Here is a 25437-nt window from a genome sequence, read left to right as displayed (position 1 = left end):
TAGTTTCAGGAGGTAGTCTAGAATGTTAGGGAGGGTCACCCTATTGGGCACTAAGTGATTACGTGAGCACCAGTGGGCGAAACGCTTCCACTTCTGCAGGTAGGTTTTACGAGTGGAGTCTTTCCTACTGTGCAGGAGGACATATCGGACTTGCTCGTAACAGGCCAGCTCACGGGTTTGGAACCATGAAGGAACCAGGCTGTGAGATGGAGCTTTTGGAACTGGGGGTGAAGAACCCATCTGTTGTCTTGGGAAAGGAGATCTGACCTGTTGGAAAGCTGGGAGGACATGCAGAGTAGGTAGGGACATCACATCTGTCTCGGCCAAGCCAGGGCAATAAGTATGACCTGGGCCTTGTCGTCTACGATCTTCCTAAGAACCCTGTGTAGCAGAGGGATTGGTGGGAAGGCATACAGGAGAGAGCTGTTCCACGGGATGAGGAACACATCTACTGGGGATGCAGTTCCGAGTCCCGCTCTGGAGCGAAACCAGGGACATTTTTGATTCTGGGTTGTGGCAAAGAGGTCTGTTGACGGGGTGCCTCAGAGGGAGAAGAGCTGTTGAAGTATTGTGGGGTGCAGTTCCCATTTGCGCACTGGGGAAGAGTGCACGGTCAGCACCACAGCTATTTTTAGCCCTGAGGTGTGCAGTGCTGACGTCTTTGTCAATAGCGGAGCAGAGCGCATAGCCAGCATCGTGGTTATTTTTAGCGCTGAGTCGCTTGGTACCGTGGCATCTTTCCCTGTCTGGGAGGTTGATTTTCTGCCTCTACAGTCTGTGGGAGCTGTGGTTGAGGCGTGAGCCAGGGCTGAGGCGCCTGCCTTTTCCGCTGTCAGCACAGAGGGTAGGGATGTCGCAGGAGACTCCTTACCCTTGTTATAGTCTCTCCTATGAGACTGCTCTGCTTCTTGCCTCTTCTGCAGAGACGGTGAAGCGATGCTCCCCACCGGTTCAGATCTGGCTGGGGAGGATGTGGGAGCGGGTTTAACTTTCCCCGTCTCCAAAAGCAGCCGCAGGGATTTTTCCATAAGCAGCATTTTAAGCCGCAGGTCCCATCACGCTGAGCCCTTGACTTGAGGTTCATACAGTGGAGGCACTTTGCAGGGATGTGGTCTTCCCCGAGGCACTTCAATGTGAGTGCCTATCTGACCTTGGCATGGAGTCCTGACAGGAAACACACCTTTTGAATCCTGAAGCCCCTGGCATTGTGAATTAGAAATGGCAGGGGAGAGTGTCTCAGTGAGAGACAAGTCTGAAGTAATTTTTTTTTTTAAATTAAGTCACTATGTAACTACTAAAGGAAGGGAAACAAACTGGGATGTAACTAATAACTATTTCTATATTCTTTGTTCCTACAGAGACCAGGGAAGAGAAGCAGCACTGCACCGAGGCCCGTCTTCAGCCGGGGATGGTTGAGAAGGAACTGAGGAAGATTCCAACGAGATGGGAGATACCAACTGAGTGCGTGCATCCCGACCAGGCACTGCTACCAAAAATCTCCGATCAACGGCACCGGGACGCACCGTCACCTAGAGTGGAGCACCCACAGGGACAGCACTCGAAGAAGAATGACCCTTTTGGATGACGACATGCTAAGAGCTCAAGTGAATGATGATGAGAGGGTAAACGTTGACTGATCTTTGGTCTGTGTTTTGCAGTCCCTTCTAAACATTTTAATTAGAACACCCAGTAATGAAACACCTACAGGGCATATTTCTGTGCTGTGCATTGAGCAAATTGAATCCGAATTTTCACTGCTACTGTCCAGCTGTGGGCCATTAAAGATCTGTCTCAACAACTACTTTTAGATTCTCCAGCTCTGGATGCATGATGCGTAACCCACAGTGGAATACAACAGGGAGCATCTCTCAAAGAAGAGCTTGAATTCTCAGGTGATGCTCTCTGAGATGCCTTAATGTTTATCTGCCAGGGTGCCTTGCTAACAAGTAGCTGTAGTGTCAATTTTTCAGTTATCACTAAATACTTACAATTGGACTCCAGTGCAGGACATGTGACTCTCTAGTCAATTTCTGGTTCAACGAGTTTACATTCTCTGTAGTGCCTTTCTTCCCAAATTGTATACATGCAGTACAGCAATGAAACAGCTGCTACTGGGGTGGAGTTGGGCAATGGCCATTTTTGGCCACGGATACTAGGATAATTCTGCTTCCCTAATGAATACTGCCATGAACAGATGCAAGTTGAAGGATAAAGGAAATATCAGGAAGTGTTTTGCTATGGACTCCAATGAGAAGGACATCCAATTAATAATCCCTCAGTAATTTATCAGCTGAGGGACTGGGAAGAATGCACTCATCCTTTGCCAACTTTGCTCATCCCTGAATCCACCCCAGCAAAGGGTTATTTAATCCTGATGGAGGACAAGAACCTCCTTAGTGTTTCACCTTGGAGGCACCTTTGAAATAATACAGTCTCTCTTGAAATGTCTAGAAGTATTCATGCTGACGCTTCTGTGCCTCTTCATCTTGTAGTCAGAGGCAGATTTCTATGCCATTCTTAAAAGGGCTGCTCACCTATTTTGATCCCTACAATACTGAAGAAACATTAGGTCTTCAAGACGCAACTGAAGGAAATTTAGGTCAAATTTGTGGTGCCCAGCCCTTACTTCTTGTTTAAGAGACAGGGCTCAGGACAACGTTTGTATCTAGAAACATCAAGATATAACAGGAATCCCAAATTAAGGACTCTGCTTGTGAAACTGAGTTACAAACCAAGGGCTTGAGGAAGTGGACGTACTGCTGATATCTGCTAAGATGAACTGTGAAACTAAGCAAAGACAGATGGGCACCTAGAGTCTAATTTGCTAATTTGGTGCTCAGTATGGAAATAGAGAGGATCCTTTCTCTGCTTCTCTTTTAAGGAGCCAGCTTGGGGGCTAAAAGGACACTCACATTTTGTTGTTACTGGAGAGTGTGGGACACAGCCTTCTTGCAATGAGGTTGGAAATACAGAAGGTGGCTGCGATTCAATGTACAAAGCAGCACTGGAAAAAACATCTAGAGGAGATCCTGCTTACAGCCTGGTGCTACCTCCTTCCCCTACTGACAGATGCTACAAGAGGCTTTCCTCCCCAACCATGGTACTTCCCCAAAGGCTGCCCCTGCTGTATGCTATTTTAGGCATTTACTACAACTAAGTAGGTATTTAGAAAACTGAACACTACCTAAGCCTAGAGCGCTGGCTAGGAATATTTTTAAAAAAGTGAAAAAAATAAATACACTATACATACTTTTCCCTGTAACTCAGACTCCTGAGCTGAACTGAGCCTAAACTATGTTCTGACTGGATGGGAGTTTACTCCTGCTTCAAAATATTAAAACATAAAACTTCTCATTGAACTGCCTTTTCTGTTTTATTTGTATGGATTACAAATTTTAGAATAAAATCTACATATTGTAAAAATTGTACACCTGATTATATATTTATTCATAATAGCCCCAATTTATTTATTTTAGATTCCAGACGGTACTATTTAAGGAGTCTAATTTATCTGTAACAATGAGATCTTTGTGCAAGAGACCCTATTATACACAGTGTTGGGGGAAAGCTAACTGGGTGCAGGGTTTTGAGAAGGAATAAAATCCCAGGAAACATTTTTCAGTCAAAAAAATAAATAAATAAATCTTTGCAGTGATATATAAAAGTGCTTCTCCTGCAAGGGTCTCAGATGCAAACACAAAAACTTCACAACACTCATGAGAAGAAGGTACCACAGCAGGAACTACACACACTTTATTGATGGGACAGCTGTGCATCAGATGGGTTGAGTAATCTCCTGAAGGTTACACAATAAGGCAGCGACAGAACTGGAATGGGAACTCAAAAGACCTGATAATCAGTCCTCTGTTCTAACCCTAACTCTACAGTACACTGCCTTTTGAAGTGACTTTGTAAATAGTACTGTGTAAACAAAACTCAAAGGGTTAATTTTTACATGCACTAACCTTTAGCAGGATGTCCACAATTCTTTGTTGATACTCCACTGCTTGCTTGTCATTCTTAAAGTCTTCAAAAGTCTGCATTAGAGAAGAGAATCTATTCCGCAATATTCTTTGGCAACTTGGGAAGAAGCTTTTCAATGTTATTCCCATAAACAAAAGCAAATATGAGCAAGACGATTTGTTAAAAGAGTGTCAAAGTTGCTTTCACATTCCTTGTAAGCATGTTACTTTATCACTATCTTTCAGGAGCCAAATGGCCCCTTGTTTTCTTTTGTTGGCCTGCTTAAGTGATTCTAACGCACTTGATACTTTGGTGATAGAACAGACTGATTAGATAAGACAAGTATACTGGGAAGGGGAAGAAGTGAAGGCAAGAGAAAATATGAATAAAGAAAATGTTAATATTAAAACATTCTCCTGTTGAGGCACAAGCCTGAGAGTTTGTTATTTTTATCCCACCTGCAATTTTAGCAATGGCTTGATAAGAGAATGATTAGCCCAGTGCACACACCAGAGTCAGATTTTGAAACCAGAAGGGACCATTACGGTCATCTAGTCCAATCTCCTTTACAATACAAGCCAGAGAATGTTACCAAGGGTACATCTACTCAGAAGTTAAACACCCGCAGCTGGCCTGGGTCAGCTGACTCAGACTTGTTGGCGCAGGCCGCGAGGCTGTAAACTGCTGTGTAGAATGCTTGGGCTCATCCTGGAGCCTGAGCTCTGGGACCCCAGGAGTGGGAAGGATCCTAGAACTCAGGCTCCAGCCCAAGCCCAAAACATCTACACAGCAATTTTTAGCCTCACACCCCAGTCAGCTGACCCAGCACAGCCCTGGCTGTGCCACAGATCTTTTATTCCAGTGTAGATGTACCCCAAATGGTTCCTGCATCAAGCCAATAACCTCTGGTTTAGCTAGTGCACATCTTTTAGAAAGACATAACTTGAGATTGTGCAACAATGATAGAAGAATAGAAGAGCTAGCTCCCCACCACCACCACCCTTTCCTGAACTTGAACTGCTCTTACCAGTGCAAGAACGTTAAGGAACTCTCTGGTATCAAAGTGCAGAAGCGTACGAACATACGGGTAGACTTCTTCATCTGCAGATGCTTCAGCTGAGTGGAGACGGATAAGAAATTCAAACACCTGCAATGAATATTTACACAAATGTTGATAATTTCCCACTATTACTCCCATTGTCATTGGTTGAATACCTGAAGAAAGAGTTCTAAACTCTTCTAAACACAAAAATACAAGTTAATACACCCATTTCTACTTGAGTGTCTTAAGTAGCGTAGGACGAACGTACAGCACAGTATTCTGGTATTGAGCTCCATACACCATTATGAAAGTTTACCTTGCAGCATAAACTCAACAAGCAAGTAGTATCACTATACATAAAGCAGTTCAGTTTAAAATATCACATGATTTCTTAAAAACTCTTACACAGCTGACATTACTGCAGCTCAGTTGCATAAGCAGAGATCCTCTCTGTATGCTCCCTTACTGATGAATTCAGGCCAGGAGCAAAACTAATTACAGCCAACATTTTCAGACCCGAGTATCTAACTTTAGGCACTTGGACCCACATTTAGACATCTAGATAAGTGGCATGGTGCAGATCCCCACTGAAGTCTATGGGACCTGAAGGTGCTCAGCACCTCAAAGTTCAGGTCACTTATTCAGGTGCCTCATTTAGGGCACATATATGAATTTTTTTTCTGAAACATTTTGAAGTACCACCACATACAATGCAATTTTGCCTAAAATCAATGGTGAACACTGATGTGGTCATAGGCCAGCCACAAAGCTATAAGTTACAAGCTGAAACACACAATGAATCTTATAGGAAAAAACAGTCCCACTTGCATAGCAATTTACATCTTCAGACAGATGTACAAACACTAACCTTCACAATCACCCATCAGTAGGTAAGCTGGTATTATTCCCACTTTATAGATATGAAGTCTGGGTAACAAACTAGTGAAATGACCTGGCCTAGTTTACACAACAAAATCTGCAGAAAAACCTGAGACTTTCAGTCGTGTGCCTCTAGACCCGGCCAATGAGCACAGTAATCTCAGCAAACTGCATTTTAGGGTTAGAAAATATCTGATTTGGAAGTTTCTGTTCTGGATCCCTTCATAGTAGCTGGAGGTAAGTCAGATCTTTAAGAGAACAAAACTATTCACATTTGCAGCAGAATCTTTCAACCAGAACAAATGTCTAACAAAAAGAAAAACAAACACTGCCAAGGTGTCAGACTGTTGGACATGAAGAAGCCAAAAATGGAGAAGTATCTGAGAACCAACTCTCCCGTTCACTTCCAACAGCCCAAATACTGGGGAGTTCAAGGCAGTAACAGCTATTCCAAGCAGGGAGGGAGGAACAACAACTATGTACATTTAATTACAACTAGTGGTCTGAGACATGGAGAGTTTACAGGATACTACTTCCTGCGGTATTCTACCAAATGTCAGGTTGACTGACATCGGGTGGCCATCCTAAGTCTGAAAGGTTTAGGGGTTAAAAGCAGATTGCTGCTCTATAAATCTCAAAGTGCCTGAGTCCTTTCTGCCCAAGATATAGCTTGTGGAGGGTATAGTGACTCCATGAGGAAGGATCAGTTCCTCTGCCTTATTAGTCAGAGATACGAGCTTAGATTCATCTTGCTACCTTCCCCAGCTGATAATAAATGAAAATTGGGTATTATGGTTTCTACAGCTTTTGGCTTCACTTGGATTCTCACAGATTGTGTCAGACTCCATAGAGTATCAGAGGGGTAGCTGTGTTAGCCTGGATCTGTAAAAGCAGCAAGGAGTCCTATGGCACCTTACAGACTAACAGATGTATTGGAGCATGAGCTTCCGTGGGTGAATACACACTTTTCGGATGCATGCGAAACTCCTTAGAGTGTTTAATATTAGGGTGGAAAGAGAGCAGAACTCTTTCTTGGAATGGAGTATTAACTGTCAGGCTTGAGGAAGGGTCAGTCACAAAACTCTTCCAGCTGAAATGTACATTTAATAGATCAGTAAAGGGACCCCAGAATTCAGAGTACCCTTCTGGTGCATAGACGCTGCACCAAGTGGCTCACCGAGGGCTTTGACCCGAGCGTACGTGACAGTGTTTGGCCTCCAAGAAGGAAATCTGCAGAGGCACAAGATTCACAAGTGAAGCAGATGTCTGAAGATGATGAGATATTCAGCTGGGGCTCATGCAAGACTGCATTATGAATTTTGGCAACATGTCTCAGGAGATGAGCTTCTAAACCCAAAGAAATCCCACTCTCAAGAAAAGGCTATGTCTTATTTTTCCCCTCTTTTTGTATAAATTTTCTTGTCAATCCAACAGTGATACAACTTCAGCCAGTGAGTTATACAACAGAACCTTAGTTTCGAACACCTCGGGAATGGAGTTTGTTCATAACTGAACAGAACATTACGGTTGTTCTTTCAAAAGTTTACAACGGAACACTGACTTAATACAGTTTTGAAACTTTACTTTGCACAAGAAAAATGCTGCTTTCCCTATTTTAGTAGTTTATGTTTAACACAGTACTGTACTGTATTTGCTTTTTTCTCTTTTTTTTTTTTTTTGATGGGGGCTGTGTCTTTGCTGCTGCCTGATTGTGTACTTTCGGTTCCAAATGAGGTGTGTGGCTGACTGGTCAGTTCATAATTCTGATGTTTGCAACTCTGAAGTTCTACTTATACTCAGCAGGTGGACTCTTTCCTAGTTCCAAGGTGGTGTCCACAACCTTGGCTAAGTAGCCTAGAGTAATGATCGGTATTTCTCAGATCCCAGGCTGCTAAATGAAGGCCCAGATTGAGGTGAAATATCAGACCCTGAAAGAGAAAGCCCTCTTCTACTAGAAGTATCCACAGTGTATCAAGTTCCAAGAGCCACAGTTATTAAGGCCAATCAAGAGCTATCAGAAGAACTCTGGAAAGAGCACAGCTAGGGAACACTAACCCTCATTGCTGCTGTTCTTGGACACTGAGGTACTGGTTGTGTTGGACCATGCTACCAGAGGCGTTGCTGCTGTGCTAATTTAGATGTTGAGCTAGGACACAGTACTCCTGAGGATTGTAGAGGAAGAGTGCCTGAGTTAGTCATGAATGGTATAGAGAAAAAGTGTTATTTACCCCTTTATATAAAACACAAGAACTAAGAGTAACCCAATTCAATTAGTAGGCAGAAGGTTTAAAACAAACAAAAGGAAGTACTTCTCCACATTATGCACAGTCAGCCTGTGGAACTTATTGCCAGGGCATGTTGTGAAGGCCAAGAGTATAACTGGGTTAAAAAAAGAATTATGTAAATTCATGGAGGATATTCTATGATCAATTGCTATTAGCCAAGATGGTCAGAGACAACCTTGTGTTCTGGGTGACCCCTAAGCCTCTGACTGCCAGAAGCTGGGACCGGACAACTGGAGATAGATCACTCAAAAACGCCCAGTTCTGTTCATTCCTTCTCAAAGCATTTGGCACCAACCACAGTCAGAAGACAGGACACTGGGCTAGATGGAACACTGGCCTGACCCAGTTCGATCGTTCTTATGTAGTCTGATGCCTGCCACAGCAACTGAGGCATACCTGGCGGGCACATCCATTGGGAGGTTGGTTCTGGCATCCTGAAATGCTGTCAGTGATCTAGCCTGCCTTAACACATCAGAGCAGTTTGGCTCATTTTTGTAGCTGTTTGGCTTGCTCCTACATCTGCTCCATGTTTTCTGCTCTGACAAGTAGGTACGACAAGGGAAGCAGCAAGCACAGTCCCTCAGAAAATACCATGTGGTCACATACTCTAGATCCAAAATGATAATGTCTGAAGACACCAAATTGCAAAGTTAATTAGGGAAGTAAAACTGACCAGAAACACAGAAAACAGTCCCTCTGCACTGGTTCAGCAAAGGTCTGGCCTGCCTCCAAGCGCTATAGACAGAGGAGTAACGCGGTATACAAATTGCTGGGTGACAAAGGGGAAAGATACACTAGACTGGGCAAGGTCTTGAAGATGCAGATACAGGGGATATTAAAGGTGAAGGGAAAACCAGTGGAGGTACTGAAGGAGAAAGATGCAGCAGCAGGATCACTAACCAGCAAAGTTAAAAAGGCAAATATGAGTATTGGGGGAACAAGGAAGAGGTGGCTGCAACAGTTAAGGCAAAAGAGGCCTTGGGTATGAGCCAAGATTTTAGCCACAGGGATACTGAGGAAGGGGTGCTGAAGGTTGTACTGCCAAGGCCTTTAATGTACTCATGTTTGTAGCTGAGAGAGTTTGTCTAAATGGGTGAAAAGCCCATAGAAGTGCTGAGTAGCTAGTGTGCACCAGCTAACTTCTCCTGCAGATAATCTTACCAAGTACTAGGAGTGCCTATGCTTTTATTAGCTTAATACATTTTGGAAGTGTACTAAGATAAACTGCCATAAATGCGCAGTAAGAGCCTCCACATGGAAAGTTAGTGTGGAGTAGATAGTATGCTTTAAATCCACTCTAGTTTACTGTGCACTAAATTCCTCGTGTAGATAAGTCCTGAATTACTTCAGTCCCTACTGTAGTCAATGAAGTACTATTCACTCCCTACTTCTGAATGCATGGCTACCAATACATTGCACTTCACTTCAACGGTCCTAAGAGGTCAGCTAAAAATGAAAGCTCAAAACCTAGAACTTTTCCAACTTTAATTTCCGTAGTCCTAGCTGCCTAAAAAGTCACCAAAGTCTGTCTAGAGACTAGACTGAGGACTGCATGTTTTCCCATTTCTCAAGGAAGCAAGAGAAATATTAAGCTGGATGTCAGCCTTCTACCAACACTGTGTGGTAATCCATGGTGGGTTATAAACTCACAGGGCTGCAGATATCCAAGTTGCAGTAGTTTTCTATCATACACCTACCTGGTAGATAAAACGACAAGGTGATCCTTCATCTCTTATCAACAGTCCTGCAATACCTGCTTCATTCCCTATGATGAAGAGTGTCCTTCCAAATTAATACTCACCTGGTTTTTAACCAAGGGTACCAGATCTTCAGGAATATCACCCAATGGATAAGCACGGCCTGCTAAACAGCAACTGTGGTAAAAGGAAAGAAACCAGTTACTACAAAGCATTGATCTAGTACAGCCCAATCCTAAACCGATTGGAACAGTGCCTTTTTTCCCCCCCAGAGCTGCCTAGTCTTCAATATGCATTTTTTAAAAATCAGTTCTTCATATCAAAGAATAAAACTAAGTAAGCATGTATCCTTAACAACAGTGCTATTATCACAAGGGAAAAGACAGTTACTTTTCCATAATTGGTGTTCTTTGAGATGTGTTGCTCATGTCCATTCCACAGTAGGTGTGCGTGCAGGCCATGTGCACCGGTGCCGGAAATTTTTCCCCTAGAGTTACCCATAGGGGAGCGCCCCTAGCGACCCCTGGAGTGGTGCGACCATGGCACAGTATAAGAGGTGCTGTGCACTCCCCCTACACCTGGTTCCTTCTTGCTGGAAAACTCCGACAGAGGTGAAGGAGGGTGGGATGTGGAATGGACATAAGCAACACATTTCGAAGAACACCCGTTATGGAAAAGGTAACTACCTGTTCTTCTTCGAGTGATTGTTCATGTGCATTCCACAGTAGGTGTTTCCCAAACTATACCTGTTGGAGGTGGGTAGGAGTTCAGACACCTGGGATGGACCACCGTCCTGCCAAACCCAGTGTCCTCCCTGGTCTGGGAGACAACTGCATAATGCGAGGTGAACGTGTGTGCCGATGACCATGTTGCAGCTGTACAAATGTTCTGATCAGCCAACCCTTCATTCGTTCAGCCATGGCAACAAACAGCTGTGTAAACTTCCTGAATGGTTTTGTCTGTTCCAGGTAAAAAGGCAGGGCCCATCTCACATCTAGCATGTGAAGACAGTGCTCCTCACTAGACGCGTGAGGTGTGGGACAGAGTACCAGAAGGGAAATGTCCTGGTTCATATGATAGGCTGAGACCACCTTGGGGAGGAACAAAGCGTGTAGGTGGAGCTGGACCTTATCTTTATGAAGCACCATATATGGGGGTTCAGAGGTTAGGGCCCACAGCTCCGAGACCCTCCAAGCAGATGTGATTGCCACAAGAAAAGCTACTTTCCATGAAAGACTGGACCAGGAGCATGTGGCAAGTGGCTCAAATCAAGGCCTTGTCAGCCTGGTCAGAACCAGGTTCAGGTCCCACTGTGGAACAGGAGGCCTAATGTAAGGAAAGAGGTGCTCCAAGCCCTTAAGGAATCAACCAGTCATGGAGTGAGAAAATACTGTGTGGCCTTGCACAGACAGGTGGAAGGAAAATATGGCTGCCAGATGCACTTTGAGACAGACGAGAGCACTAGACCCTGGGCTCCGAGATGAAGGAGGTAATCCAGTATTAGCTGGAGTGAGGCAGCCACTGGTGAGATGCTGCGATCGGCGGCCCATCAAGAAAAACTTGACCACTTTGCCAGGTAAGCTTGACACGTGGAGGGCCTCCTGCTTTCCAGGAGGACTCACTGGATGGCCTCTGAGCAGGTCCTTTCCTCTTGGTCTAACCATTGAGCAATCATGCCATGAGGTGGAGGGCTGCAATGTTGGGGTGGAGGAGGCGACCTTGGTCCTGAGAGAGAAGGGCTGGATGGGTCAGCAGCAGCCACAGAGGGGCAATGGACAGGTCCATGAGAGTGTTGTCTGGGCCATGCCGGGGCAATCATGAGGATGCAAGCCTTATCCGTCTTGATTTTTTCCAGGACCTTGCTGATCAACACAATTGAGGGAAAGGCATATAGCAGCTGGCCCAACCAGGACAGAAGGAAGGCGTTGGAAATCGCGCCCTTGCCCAGGTTCCTCCTGGAGCAAAACCGGGGACATCCATGGCTCTGCCTGGTCGTGAAGAGGTCTACTTAGGGAGTGCCCGTTTGGAAGATCATGTGAGCCACCCCCGGGTGCAGTGACCACTCGTGCTGGGAGGAGAAGTCCCAGTTCAGGCAATCTGCTGGAGAGTTCTGGATGCCCGGTAAGTGGTGGACTTCCAAGTTGATACTGTGAGCAATGCAGAAATCCCACTGCCAGAGGGCTTCCTGGCAGAGGGCTGTGGAGTGGGCGCCACCTTGCCTGTTGATGCAGAACATCAAGGCCGTGCTGTCCGTAAGAACTTGGACTATCCTGCCTGCAAGGCACAAGCAAAAAGTCACGCAGGACAGACAGGCTGCTCAGAGCTCCTTGACGATTATGTGCCGGTCTAGTTCCTGTGCAGACCACAAGCCTTGGGTTTGGAGATCTCCCAGATGGGCTCCCCAACCCAAGTCCGACACATCGGACACCAGTTCTATGGTTGGGGAGCAGCTCCTGAATGGGACCCCTCAGAGCACGTTCTCTGGGGTGGCTCACCAAAGGAGGGAGGCTAGCACGGTCTCGGGCATGGTAAGGACTTTTGTCCAAACTGTCTCTGGACTGGGAGAACAGAGGCCAGCCAGAACTGAAGGGGCCACATTCTGAGTCTGGCACAGCATACCACGTACATGCATGCTGCCATTTGACCCAGGAGCTGGAGGCAGGCCCTGGCAGTTGTCACGGGAAAACCCGTGATCATCCTGATGAGATCCCTCAAGATTTTCAACCTGTTCGGCGGGAGGGAAGCTCTGCCACTGCGCCATGGTGGCACCACTCCAAGGGCTGCTAGGGGCGCTACCCTACAGGTACTGCTAAGGGGAAAACTTCTGGCACCGGTGCACGTGGCGAGCACACACACCTACTGTGGAATGCACATGACCAATCACTAAAAAAGGAATCCAAGTTTTCTGCATAAACATAATCAATTAGTGCTGGACTGTGGCACAGGAAACAGGAGGTGACACTGGGACTTTGAGAGGGGAAACATAAAAAAATCATGTGTGTATATTTTGAGCAGCATTTGGAGCAACATCTAGTCTCCTCTTTTCAGATTCATTAGAATCTTGGATGTGGCATGCTCAGATTCAAGAAGTGGAGACTGGATATTAACCATTTGTGATAGGGTTCTACCCCACACAAGGCCCAGAAGGGTTAAAATGGCCAGGTGGGCCAATTAACTCCACGGGCTGCACCTGGAGAAGCCAGGAAGCAGGGAATTGATTAGAAGCACACTCAGCTGGAGAGGCCTAGATAAGCCAGGAAGCCAGCAACAGAAAAGGTGGCAGGGAAGGAATCTGAAGTCACTCCCTGGGAGAAAGGACATGTGTAGGGAGCTATGGGCAAGTAGCATGCAGTTACTCTCTGAGATAAGGGAGTGTGGCTTGGCAAGCCCAGAAAAAGGGGAGAGCCAGAGAGGTAGGCAAGGCTCAGGGGAAAAGCAGCGAAGTGTGGGGTAGGTCAAACGTTGGCTGCCAATAAGAGGGCCCCTGAGCCAGGACCTGGAGTAGAGGGCAGGCCCAGGTCCTCCTACTCGCTGCTGATGGAGTGACACTGGCAGGGTAGTGAGCAGGAAGACTTCCTGAGCCCATTTGTCAAGAGGGACTTTGATACCTAGGAAAGTGAGAACACATATGGTGACCCAGCCAGAGGGCTGAGTCATGAAAGAGGTGGTTGTGGATTCTGGAATGAGAGGGGTCTACAGGTCGAGAGGACAATGGAAAGACTGCCAGGGTGGTGGTGATGGTGGTTGTGTGCAACACCTGGCAGAGTTAATACCCAAGACAGCCAGGAGGCAGTGTCACTAGCAGTGATTGCACCCTGTGACACCACTATTGGCCAATAATCTCAGAACAGTACTGGTCATAGGGGCATAGAGTTTAGGCCAGAAAGGACCACTAGATCATATAATCTGACCTCCTGTATATCACAGACCACCACCACCATCCAGCACCTGTATCAATAACTGAAATTAGACTGAAGTATTACAGTCCACAAGACACTAGACTATTCTTATTATTTGACCCTAAGTGCATGACTTTGCACTTGTACTATTGAACTAAATTTCATCCCATTTATGTTACTTCAGTCTTCAAGGTCATACACATTCTCCTCTTACAATATTCCAATCCTCTTCTGTATTGATGATGCCTCCCAATTTTGTATCATCATAGGATGGTCAATAGAGGAAACAATTTACTACAACAAGCAGAACAACCTACAGAATCCACAAAGGCTGCCAACATGAAAGATTAAAAATGGATTTGGGGGCTATGAAGCCCTGGGAGTAGGCGAAAGCTCTGCAGTTGGCACAGAAGGGGGCATTATCACCATTATGAAGTCAAAGACAGTATGCCGAAGCCTGAGTCAGGAGTACCCAAGTTCAAATCCCACCTGTGCTACTTGGTGTGTGGTCATGGGTCACTTCATTTCTCTGCTTCCGTTAAATGCTTTGTAAAATGTAGATATTACTACTTTTCACAGATTTTATGATAATATATTCTGATCTCCCTGACACAGAGTTCCACCTACCATGCATCACAGGGGTATTGGAAGTATTAGTGGCTCTATAGCAATTTCAACATGTAAATGCATTCTAAGTGCTATCTATAAACATTCTGGAAGTATCTTACCTTATGTACACAAGGAGCTTGTTCCCCATAACCACTTTCTCATCTAAGAACACAGAAAAAGTCTTTTGTCACTTTTTATCCAAATAACTAAACAACAGAATAGGGATCTAATCTTTATTTACTGAAAGGAAAAATCTCATTTACTTGGGCATTCATTGTTACTCATGACAAAAGTGGTGTCAGTACAGTCTTACGGAATTTTTCCATTCTCCATAACTTTACATATTTGCAGCATGTTTGTGTGAGAAAGGATAGTAGCTTGAGAACTATTTGAAGGACAGTTTAAAGAAGAAAGTACTGAAGGTTTACAGGGGAGTCGCATCTTATGCGGGGGTTAGGTTCTGAATTCAGCACGCAAGATGAAAATCGCATACAGTCAAATGCTCATTGACTGGAATGGCAGGCGGAATCACCCGCACTACAGGTACAGTATTTAAATTGTTATTTCTCTTTTTTTTTTTTGCCGAGTGCATATAGTTTAAATTGCATAAGTTAAATGTGCCTATGATGCGACTCCACTGTATTTATAGGCTGTGCAAAATCTGGAGTCCTAAACAGTAACACCACCTCCTCCCCACCTCCCTAAATTAGAAGTGATCAGAAATCAGTTAAACTTATGATCAAATATACTAGAAATATCAAACAGTATCAAAGCTGTAAAATCTTAAAGGCAAGTATTCTGTACCTGTGAGAGACTTCCCAGCATTAAGTGGAGGAGCAATGACTTTGAACAATTTCTGCAACAGTGAAAAAAAGAAAAAAAGTTTCAATATAGTTTATAATTCTTATACATCAGATTATTTAAATGCCAACAAGTCGAGTCAGTCCCTGCCCCCAAAGAGCTTAGAGCCTAAAAACAGAGTGTCAGAGAATATGAAATAGTCCATGACAAGACAAAAGCAATGCCTGGTTTTATAACCTGGATTGTTTAAGAAGGTACCTCCCCAAGAAACGACAAGCTCACCAAGTTTTACAACGAAAGAAGGCACAGAAAGAAAGGCCCGTGCAAAGGTTCCCTAAATATACTTGTGCTAGGGAAGCATTTCTCCATCTGCTGATCCTGCGATGATCTACAAGAGAGCTGCCTTTGTCAAATAAACTTTCCTAGATCCGTTGGATCAAAGATTCCCTCTAGTGGTACTCAGGTGCTTCCCAGGAATCTAGAGTGCAAATTAAAAAGAGAGACTAGCTGGCAAGCTCTAGCATGGAATGAGCTTGGGGAGCTACAGAGGCAAGATAAGCAGTAGTACCAGGGAGCAGTTAGAGAGCACTGCTGATCAGCCCAGCTCCCCCAGCCTCCGATTCCTGCCTTCATGACTCCCCAGCTCTGCTGCCTAACCCTCCCCAGCCAGCCCATACCACCACAAGCTTCCTAACCATCTACTAAGGTTCATCCGAGGCAGCCTCAAACCCAAGGACCTAGTGAGCTATGTGAGCGCCAGGCTGCTCTCTGGAGAGCCACAGCAGGTTCAGCCACCAGAATTGTTTTCCTAGGACAGCAACAGGCTCCACCTTCCCAGGAAATATTTTCGCCAGTCTCCCCAAGAACCCGTCCACTTCCTCGCCCATTACCAGGACAGAGGGAAGAAAACTCCTTGCCTTGGGAAGTGGTGTTTGTAGTTCCACTAGTGAGGGACTTACTTTGGCTGACAAATCAGCTGCGTTTTGCCAGAAAGGAGCCCTAAGTTCAGACAGACTCCCCAGGGGAGCATAAATTGAGCAGTGGGTATGAAGATGGGCAGTGGAGACAGAGTGAGCAGTCAGGACAGAAAGTCAAGTGCTATGTTTTAGCATTTCACTGTCTAGGATGTAAGTTGCATTTGTTGTACGAAATAGCCATTACCCAACAGTTTAGACAGAAACCATGAATAATACTCAAATGTAAGTTGAGATTTTCAAAGCAGTGCAGGGAATTTAGCTTGCCACTAAATTAATGGCTAAATCCCTGCACTGCTTTCGAAATCTGAACCACTGTTAGTATTAACTTCTCAGGCAGAGCATGGTTTATCTATAGCTACATCGATATAATCCTTGAGCTGTTACAAAACAAGCCAGTTAGCTAAACAGATACAAAGGACATTGCATGTCTACATTTCAAGATGTCCTTTTTAAAAATGGTTCTCCCCTAAACCATTAGTTTTCAACCTTGTTTAATTTGCGGACTCCTAAAATATTCTGAACGGACGTGCAGACCCCTTTGGAAATCTTAAGTCTGTGTACACCCAGAGATCCACTTAACACATGTTGAAAATCACTATCCTAAACTACTGAAGATTCACTTGCAATCTCAGAGAGTTAACTGTGTAAATGTTGTAAATTGGACAAAAATATTTTTATGTATGAAAAATCTAAAGTCTCACTGTACCTGCACATTTCAACACAGCCATGTAGTCGCTAGTGATGCCTTCATTATAAGCACTTTTACATTTACAGAATTCTCTCTCAAGAGCATTTGCCATCAGGACTGTATTCAAGGGGTATACAATGATGGTTACTTGCCTGTAACTGGAGATGTGTGGTCCCTATCTGTACTTCACATGCAGTACGCATGAGCTCCCTCTGCCAAAGACTGGAATATCTTGCAAGTAGTATCCGTTGGGCCACACCTTCATCTTAGATCTCTCTCCTTCTGCTCAGCACCGAGTGATAAGAGGAGATGCGGACTGACCACCTCTCCAATGTCTTCTCTACCACAAACGCAGTCATGGTTTGAAGCAGAGGGGAAGGCAGACAGGTAAGCAGTGGAATAGAGACAAGGACCACACATTTTGAAGAGTCTCCAGTTACAGGTAAGTAACCTCTACTACTTCTTTGAGTGCTGATCCTTATGTGCATTCCACTGGTGGGTGACCGGCAAGCAGCAACTAACTAGGAAGGGGGTGCGAGGAAGGAAGTACAGATGTCTAACACTGCAATTCCAAATCCTGTGTCAATGGAAGAGGCTTGGAGCAAAGCATGCTGCTTGTGAAAGTGTGGCTGGAACTCCTTTCAAATGTCCATGATAGGCACATCAAAGAGAGGCTACTGAGGTTGAACTGTGTAACTCCCATTCATGTTCAGTGGAGAAGTGCCTGCTAAGGTTCTCTGCCAGTGCACTCTGAATGCCAGGTGGATATGACTCCAAAACTGTGATGTGATTCTGGGTACAAAAGTTGACCATAAGTTGACAGCCTCCATCCACAGGTATCTTGCCCTCCTTGTTTGTTTATACAGAAGAGAGAGAGAGTCATATTGTCAGGATAGGTAGGAGTAGTTGGGATGCATTATACCTATCTGACTGCCCTTAAGTTTCAAGAGACTGCTATTCATCCTGGCCTACCTTGTGTCATATAATTGCCCATGTGGGCTCCACAATCTATGAGGGATGCGTTAATGATTACCAACATGCTAGGTGCGGGAGGTAGGAAAGAATCCAATACACGTTTCGGGTTCATCTACCAGATGAGTGAAGCCCTGACACTGATGGAGATTGTCACTACAGTGGTCATGTTCCATCTGTCCAATGTATACACAGACCTGAGCCAGACTTGCAAGACAACAGATTTGTAGCCTGGCGAATGGCATCACAAGCACAGGAGGCCATGTGGCCTCACAAAGAAAGATGGATCTGGACTATTGCTCAATGTTTGGATCGGACTTTTTTTAAAAAAAATCAAAGACTGAAGCCACTATTCTCACTACATCACTACAGACCTTGATGTGGTATTGGCCGCATCCACTGACGCTTGCGATCATGAGTCTACCTTCCTTAACAAGGATTTAAAATTGGGCCGTGTCCACTTGGGGGAGTTTGTCTTTGAACTCCAGAAACTTCAAGTAGTTCATAAAATCATATTTCACTAACAGGGCCTGGTAATTAGAGATTCTGAACTAGAGGTGCTGGATGTAAATACCTTCCCTCCCCAAAAGGTCCAGATGTCTCGCTCCCACGTCCGCAGAGGTGGTTTTAGGGTGTTGCCTGGATCTTTCCATGGCTGCTTGTACTACTTGGGGAGTTGGGGCAGGATGGGTAAACAAGAATTATGCCCTTTTAGCAGGCACAAAGAACTTTTTCTCAGCCCTTCCAGGGGTAGTGGTACACATTGTCAGCACATGCCATACCACCGTAGTAGTTCTGTAATAGCCTCTTCACTGGGATAGCTATCCAACTGGGGCCCACTGGCTGCAGGAAATCCAAGAGCTCGTGCTGCATATCTTGAACTTCTAATGAGATCTGAAGTTCTGCCACCATCCTCTGCAACTATTCTTGACATTGCCTATAGCCCTCAGAGATGGTGAAAATGGGGCAATTGCCTCATGGGGTTAAGGAGCAGAAGATGAGACTGTCAGTACCAGCTTGACATCGTCTTCTTCCAAGTACCCCCGCAGAGCAGGATGCTGTTGCCTGAGAGAAGAAGGATGATGTGACTCTCTAGACGAGCACACAGATCCAGGGTGTCATGCATAATGATCCCACGGATTGCAAAAGGGCCAGTTTGAGGAGCTGAAGACTGGTTCGGGGGCCTCAAGGCATTGGTACCAGCAATCCCTTTGGAGGGTAATCATGCTTGTGCAGAGGACAGGTCCAGGTAACTCTCAAAGCCCTGTTTGGGCTAACTTGTCTGGGAAGTGATGATTCATCCTGGACATCGGATAGAGAAAGCCAGATCAGTTTCCATCACTGGTACAGTCAGTAGCGGTAGAAGGAAGCTCCAGCTCATGGATGGAGTACAGGAATAACTCCTTCTTAAGGTTGTATAATTTTATGGGGTTAAGATAGCCCTCAGAAGAACCAGGCCCAAAAGTAGAGGAGTTCCAGGGTAGTAAATGTCTCTATCTGTCCTGGAATATGAGGGTCCAGGTTACCAGTTGCACCGGATCTGGTGCTGTGACAGACTTCGTGGTTGGCGGATTCTTACAGGACCAAACCAGTACCATTGGCAAAAAAGTCCATTCAGGAGCATTTAGTCAATACTGGAAGACATCAGTTCTTTGGCTTGCTAGAGGTCACAGTCAGCACCAGTATCGATACCAGGCCCGGTCCTGTTGGACCATCTTCCTGCATGCTTTCCCTTTGAAGTTAAGAGGCTTAGGCAGATCTAAGTCCTGGGAACTTGCATGTGAAGACTCACCCAACTTGGAAGGAGCCAGAGACCTCTTCTCCTGGAAGCAGAGGGAGAAATCTGTTTTTGGGTTTGTGAGAATGCCCCTTACTCTCATGAAAAGCCCGAAGCAACAGGTCTTTAGATTTATCTGATCCAGCCTCGTGCTCAGAAGCATGCTGCTTGAGAACAGTGGCCAATGTGCAGGAGGGTCTCTCCAGCCTGGATCTGACTGGAGCCTCAGGGCTTTCTTATGAGAAACTTCCTCAGTCACCACTCTCTTCCCTCTTGTGCCCTAGGTGGGAAGGAGTGACAGACACTGCACTTGGCAGAAATAAGCACCTACTCAAGGCAGTGCTGGTGGTCCTCATTGACTGAGGAGGAGCAAGGATAGGAGATGCAGTTTTTAAGCCCCGGGTTTCTAGGCACAGCTCTAGTCCAAAAGAGAGAAGGAGTGTGTCCCAGGGTGGGGAAAACTAAGCTACATTAACTGTAAGAATACTATACAAACGCTAACAGACTATACGCTTATCTTCACAAAGACTAAGACAATATGAAAATAGCTCTGGACACGGAGGATTCTGACTCAGGCCATGAGGCTGTAAGAAGCAACTGAAGAAGTAGTGATCAATCCACACTTCCCCTTATGCGCTTGGTGCTGAGCAGAAGGAGATCCGGGGTCCAGGCATAGACCAATGGACACAAGTTGAAAGATTTTCTGGTCTAAGGCCTGGTATACACTGGAGGTGTGGGGGGAGGAAATCAATCTAATTTAGGCAACTTCAGCTACATGAATAATGTAGCTGAAGTCGACATACTTAGATCGACTTACTGTGGTGTCTTCGCCGCAGTGAGTTGACTGCTGCCGCTCCCCCGTCGACTCCGCCTGCACCTCTTGCCAAGCTGGAGTACAGGAGTCGATGGGAGAGTGCTCAGGGGTCGATTTATCGCATCTAGCCTAGACACGATAAATCGATCCCCACTGGATCGATCGCAGCAGGCAGTGGAGACATACCCTTAGATGCATACCCACAGTGAAATACTCAGAGAGCAGCACCTGAAGAAGAGTAGAATCCACCATGCAGCAAAGTCAGGAAGATTAATGGATTTCTACATAAAAGTGCATTCTTGCTGGTTATAACCTTAATACATATTCTTTACAACTCAGAGACAGATGTAGGTTTCATTTTTAGAAGGTACACACTATACATTTTTAAAGTGATTTACTCCCGACACTGCACAGAGTGGGGTGCCTAGAGAAAACCTCATTCTCTCACCTGCTGAATCTCAGTTGGACAAAAGATGGGATGCTATCCCTGTGCATTACATCCCATTGTCAGAATGGCCATCAGCAACATGTAGACAAAGCAACCCAGATTGTAACATGCATTCTGTTTAACCCTTACTTATTCTGTTGCATCAGGTTTTTTTTGTACTTGTTTAGTTTTATATTGTTACAGACATTAGATCTGACAGTGTTTGTGGTCTGACACTCAGCAGAGCACTAATACCTCAGACATTTTATGGTATACTTAGATTTAAGAAAGGCATTTGATCAAGTTTCACAGAATATTCCCAGAGAAATATGAAAAATGCACATTAGATACGGTAGGAGAGAGGAACAAGAAGTCAATCTGTACACACTGTACACTAACTACCAGCAAAACTCCCATGCTCAGAATCATAGGGAAGAACATGCAGCACACACCAAATCAGCAGATCAGTAAGTGATCAGAGTTTTACAGACTGACCCTCAGATAAAAATGAGTGCTGAATGGCACAGACCAATGTCTCACAGCCGTTTGAAAAATTAAAATACTTAGATGGAAATAATCCCTCTCAATGTCTTATGAAAGGTGCAGGGAGAAACAAAAAGGGGATGTATGGATTAAAGAGTGACATTAGGTACCACAAGCATAGGTCATGACTAGTCTTCCTACCTCCATCGGACTAATGAAGTCATTCATTCCACTGTTGTAAACATAGATCATGGCATCATACAGATGATTTTCCCAGCACAGGTGAACTACCTGCATGGAAACAAAGCAGACTTCCTCAGATGTAGAGAATCCTTGTACAGAACAGTCTAACAGCTTCCATTATCCCATTAATTTCCCTTCCTGTATTCACTCAAAGACAGCTCTGACCATAGCACTTATCCTAGCCAGCTGCAGGAAAACAGCAGCATGGGTGTGGGTTGCTTTGTTTTTGTTGGCGGGGGGGAGGGGGGGGTTGCTGAGGGGAGGGAGGCAGTGTGCAAAGTTATACAAGTGAGAATTTGCCATATGCAGAACTCTGCCAAGCTACCAAGGTGGGGGAGACAGATCTGACTTATGGCTCTACACTGTACACCTGAAATCCATGGCCTGACGTACTGGAATGAGAAATCCAGCTCTTCCCAATTCCTTACATCCTTGACCTCTGGAGCAAAGGACCCAAGAGAACAGCTCTCCAAATGTCATGGGTTTTGTTGAGTTAGTAAGTTGTTCTGTCACCATGTCATCAGCCAGCCCCAAACCAGAGGTGCCCACCAGCCTATAGGTTAAATATATTATTTCAAAAAAGTTAAGGGGCCACAGTTCATACCCTGAGGATTCTCTACCCTGGTACACTCCCTTTGCACTAACTCAGGTGTCAAAAAGGGCGCCCCTCGCTTGGAACACCCAGGAGCCATGAGTCAGTATACTTTACTCCAATATTCTGGTGCTGAGGGCATATCAGGAGTGGATGCAGCTAAAGCATGCTGCACTTTGGCTAGTCCCAGCTGCTTTACAGCATGTTATAGGTGCATACCAAACTGTTCCAAGTTAGAGCAATGTCCGGGTTGCTCTAACTTGTGCCAGGGCAGAGAATGATGAGGCAGTGATTGGTGCCTGCTCCTCAGCTTTTCCCCTCTGCTGGGTTGCCCTGGGGGCTGAGAGGATGAAGAGAACCATTCTTTGCTATGTGCTCCCCTAGGCCAAGACCGAGCCTGCTGAGCTCCTTCATTGCTCCCCCTGGGGCTTCCACAGCCTAGCAGGGAAGCAGACAATGGAGCAACCAGAGCTACCCTCTTCCCTGCCAAGCTGATGAGCAAATGCAGAGGAGACAGTAGCCATTAGTGCTTCCAGTTCACAACACAGCTGCCCCTGGTGCTAGAGGGGAGGCATGTGGGTGACCACGGGCCCTATCACCTCCTTGTAGTGGTGACCCACTTCAAATGCTTTGGCTGAAAACAAAAATAGAGGCTACAGTGCACTGAGAATATTTTCTTAACTCAGTCACCCTTGAAGGCACCTATGTGGTCCCCCGGGCCACAAATTGGGCACGATGCCCTAAACAATAGACATATTAAAATTAATTTAATTAAATTAGTGTGGTTAAAAGGATGTGGAGTGTAGTTTCTCTAAAATGCTGTTTTCTGGGTTAAAGTCTATCTTCAGTTACTGACTGAAGAAAATGGGGTTAAGTATAATAAGGTCTGAGTTTGGCCTGCATAGCTTTTATTACTGGTGACACTGGGGAAACGAGGAAAGAACACAGTTTAACTTTCCTAATCCAGATGGAGTTTGCTGGGCCAGCAGTTACAAAAAGAGAGAAGTTTATAAGGAGTATCTTGGGATATATACAATGCTGCCTTGTACAGCAGAGCTGCCTCTCATGCAGATGAAGTCTACCCGTAGATTCAAAGATTCCAAGGCCAGAAAGAAAACAAAACAAAAAAAAACAATTACTAACCTGTTCTGTAAGTCTTGTTCTTCAAGATGAGTTCCACATGTCATTCTAATTCAGGTGTGTGCCTACCCAGTGTGCCAGAATTAGAGATTTTTTCCCTTAATGATATTCGTCCAGTGCCTCTCATATAGAGGGGAAGGAGAGTGGGTCAGGAAATGGACATGTGCAACATCTCAAAGAACAATAGCTATATAACTGGTTAGTAACCATTTTTTCTTTTTTGAGTGACTGCATATGGCCATTTCACTTCCAGGTTGAACTGCTTGTGAATCACCTGAGGTGGGTTTCAGTATCTGACAATAATTGAAGGACTACTCAACCAAACTTGGCCTCATCTCTAGAATGCTGAGATGCCTTTACAGCGTAATGAGTTGTGTACACCAACTACCAAAGTTGCAGTTTTACAAATGTCTGTTATAGCTACCATAACCAGTCAAGCTGTAAAAGTGGCTCATGACCTTGACGAATGTGCTACTATGCCCTGTCTTGAAGGTTTACATTACCAATGTCATAGCAGATGAATGTAGGAGCAAATCCAGGACAAGACTGTCGAGGCTGAGACTGGAAGGCGTTTTATCCCATCTGCAACTGACACAAACAGTTGGGAGGATGACTTAAACAACCTAGTAATATCCAAGCAAAGTTCCAGAAGACTGGAAGAAAGTTAGTGCGCCATTTTTAAAAAAGGGTGACCCAACTAATTATAGCCCTGTCTGCCTGATATCAATCCCTGGCAAGAAAATGGAGCTCCTCAATTGGGACTCGATTAGTAAAGAATTAAAAAGGAGGGTAACGTAATTAATGGAAATCAACATTGGTTTACAGACAACAGATCCTGTCAAACTAACTTGATTTAAAAAAAAAATCAGAGGAGATTACAAGTGTGGTTGATAAAGATGATGGACTTCTAAGACATTTGACTTGGTACCATAAAAAATTCTGATTAAAAAACTGTAATGATCTAAAAATGACATGGCACACATTAAGTAGATTAAAAACTTGGTAACTGAGAGGTCTCAAAACGTAATTGTAAATCCATGGTAATTCTGGCCTAAATGCACAGCAAATAGGATAACCTGTTGGAAAAAACAGGGGTGCGAGAAACTGGACCAAAATTAACCAGTATTCTGTTCCTGAAAGGCAGTCAAACAGGCTGCTTACAAATTCCTGGCTGTCTACAAGAACCTACCACAGAAGAAAACTGAGGAGGTGTAGGTCTCCCCCTATGATTTTTCCTCTAGTAGTCAGGCTATCTAGGAGGGACAAGTGGGTATCATTGGTATGACTGAAGACAGAACTGTATCATTTCAGGGAAAGGAGTATAAATGCCCAATGATTTCAGAGTGGCCCTCAAGTCTTTGAACTCAAAGATTCTGGATAGCCTGTTGGAGCTCCTGAAGAACACCCAATGACTGAAACCACGATGAACATCTGTGCATTGTTCCTGCTGATGCCATCACTCTGGCTGTCAAATCCACCCTATCTAATGCAACTTGGAGAAAGGTCCTAGCTACCAGTTTGCCAAGGTAGCCTGGAACTCCTGCCTGGCACTCTCTGGCAATTTGTCTGCAAACTTCAGTACATGACCCCTGAGGGAAAAATGTTATCTGGCCAAAACGGGCATACAAATTAGATACACAAACTGCAGGCCAGTAGTGGAATAAAGCTTTCTATGGAAAATGCTCAGTGTCTTTGCTTTTTTATCCTTTGGGGGAGGAGGTCATTCCTGATGCTTGTCTTGGCAGTAAACAAGAGCACAAGGAATCCAAGGGATGGAGGTAGAAATGTTGATAGCCCTGAGAAGGGACAAAATACCTTTGCTTGGCTCTCTTGGCTGCCAGCAACAGAGATGATGGCATTTGCCACAACAATCTTGCGGGCTCCAGGATGGCTTCATTTATAGGCAGAGCATTTGGAAAGGTCCTACTGATGCCGGTAGTTCCACCTGCCCATAGAACTCTCTTGCACTACCTTGACTAAAACATCAAGAGAGGAAGCAACCCTATGTCAACTTCTGGTAGGGCCTGGAGTCACCCTGAAAAGGCGAGGACACGCCTGACACCACAATCTCATTAGGTGATGATGAGGAGCAGCACAAAGGAATTAGAAATGGAGCCTCCTGTACAGAAAATGATGGGACTTCTGGCAT

At 45.0% G+C, this 25437-nt stretch overlaps 1 protein-coding gene across 3 annotated transcripts in view; it reads right to left on the bottom strand.

Moving 5' to 3' along the window:
• Nucleotides 1-25437, bottom strand: part of VPS8 (VPS8 subunit of CORVET complex) — a 230249-nt gene that overhangs the window by 120733 nt on the left and 84079 nt on the right. For all 3 annotated transcript variants that reach the window (XM_032763623.2, XM_075068603.1, XM_075068604.1), the window contains exons 22-27: nt 21515-21604; nt 15179-15230; nt 14494-14536; nt 9971-10043; nt 4991-5110; nt 3966-4037 (exon numbers count right to left, since the gene is read on the bottom strand). In XM_032763623.2, coding sequence (XP_032619514.1) covers nt 3966-4037; nt 4991-5110; nt 9971-10043; nt 14494-14536; nt 15179-15230; nt 21515-21604 — 450 coding nt within the window. The remainder of the gene's footprint in view (nt 1-3965; nt 4038-4990; nt 5111-9970; nt 10044-14493; nt 14537-15178; nt 15231-21514; nt 21605-25437) is intronic.

Source organism: Chelonoidis abingdonii, chromosome 8, assembly GCF_003597395.2.
Source record: "Chelonoidis abingdonii isolate Lonesome George chromosome 8, CheloAbing_2.0, whole genome shotgun sequence".
NCBI lineage: Eukaryota > Metazoa > Chordata > Testudines > Testudinidae > Chelonoidis > Chelonoidis abingdonii.
The sequence above is the reverse complement of the archived record's forward strand: the minus strand, read 5'-3'. Positions and strand labels throughout refer to the sequence as shown.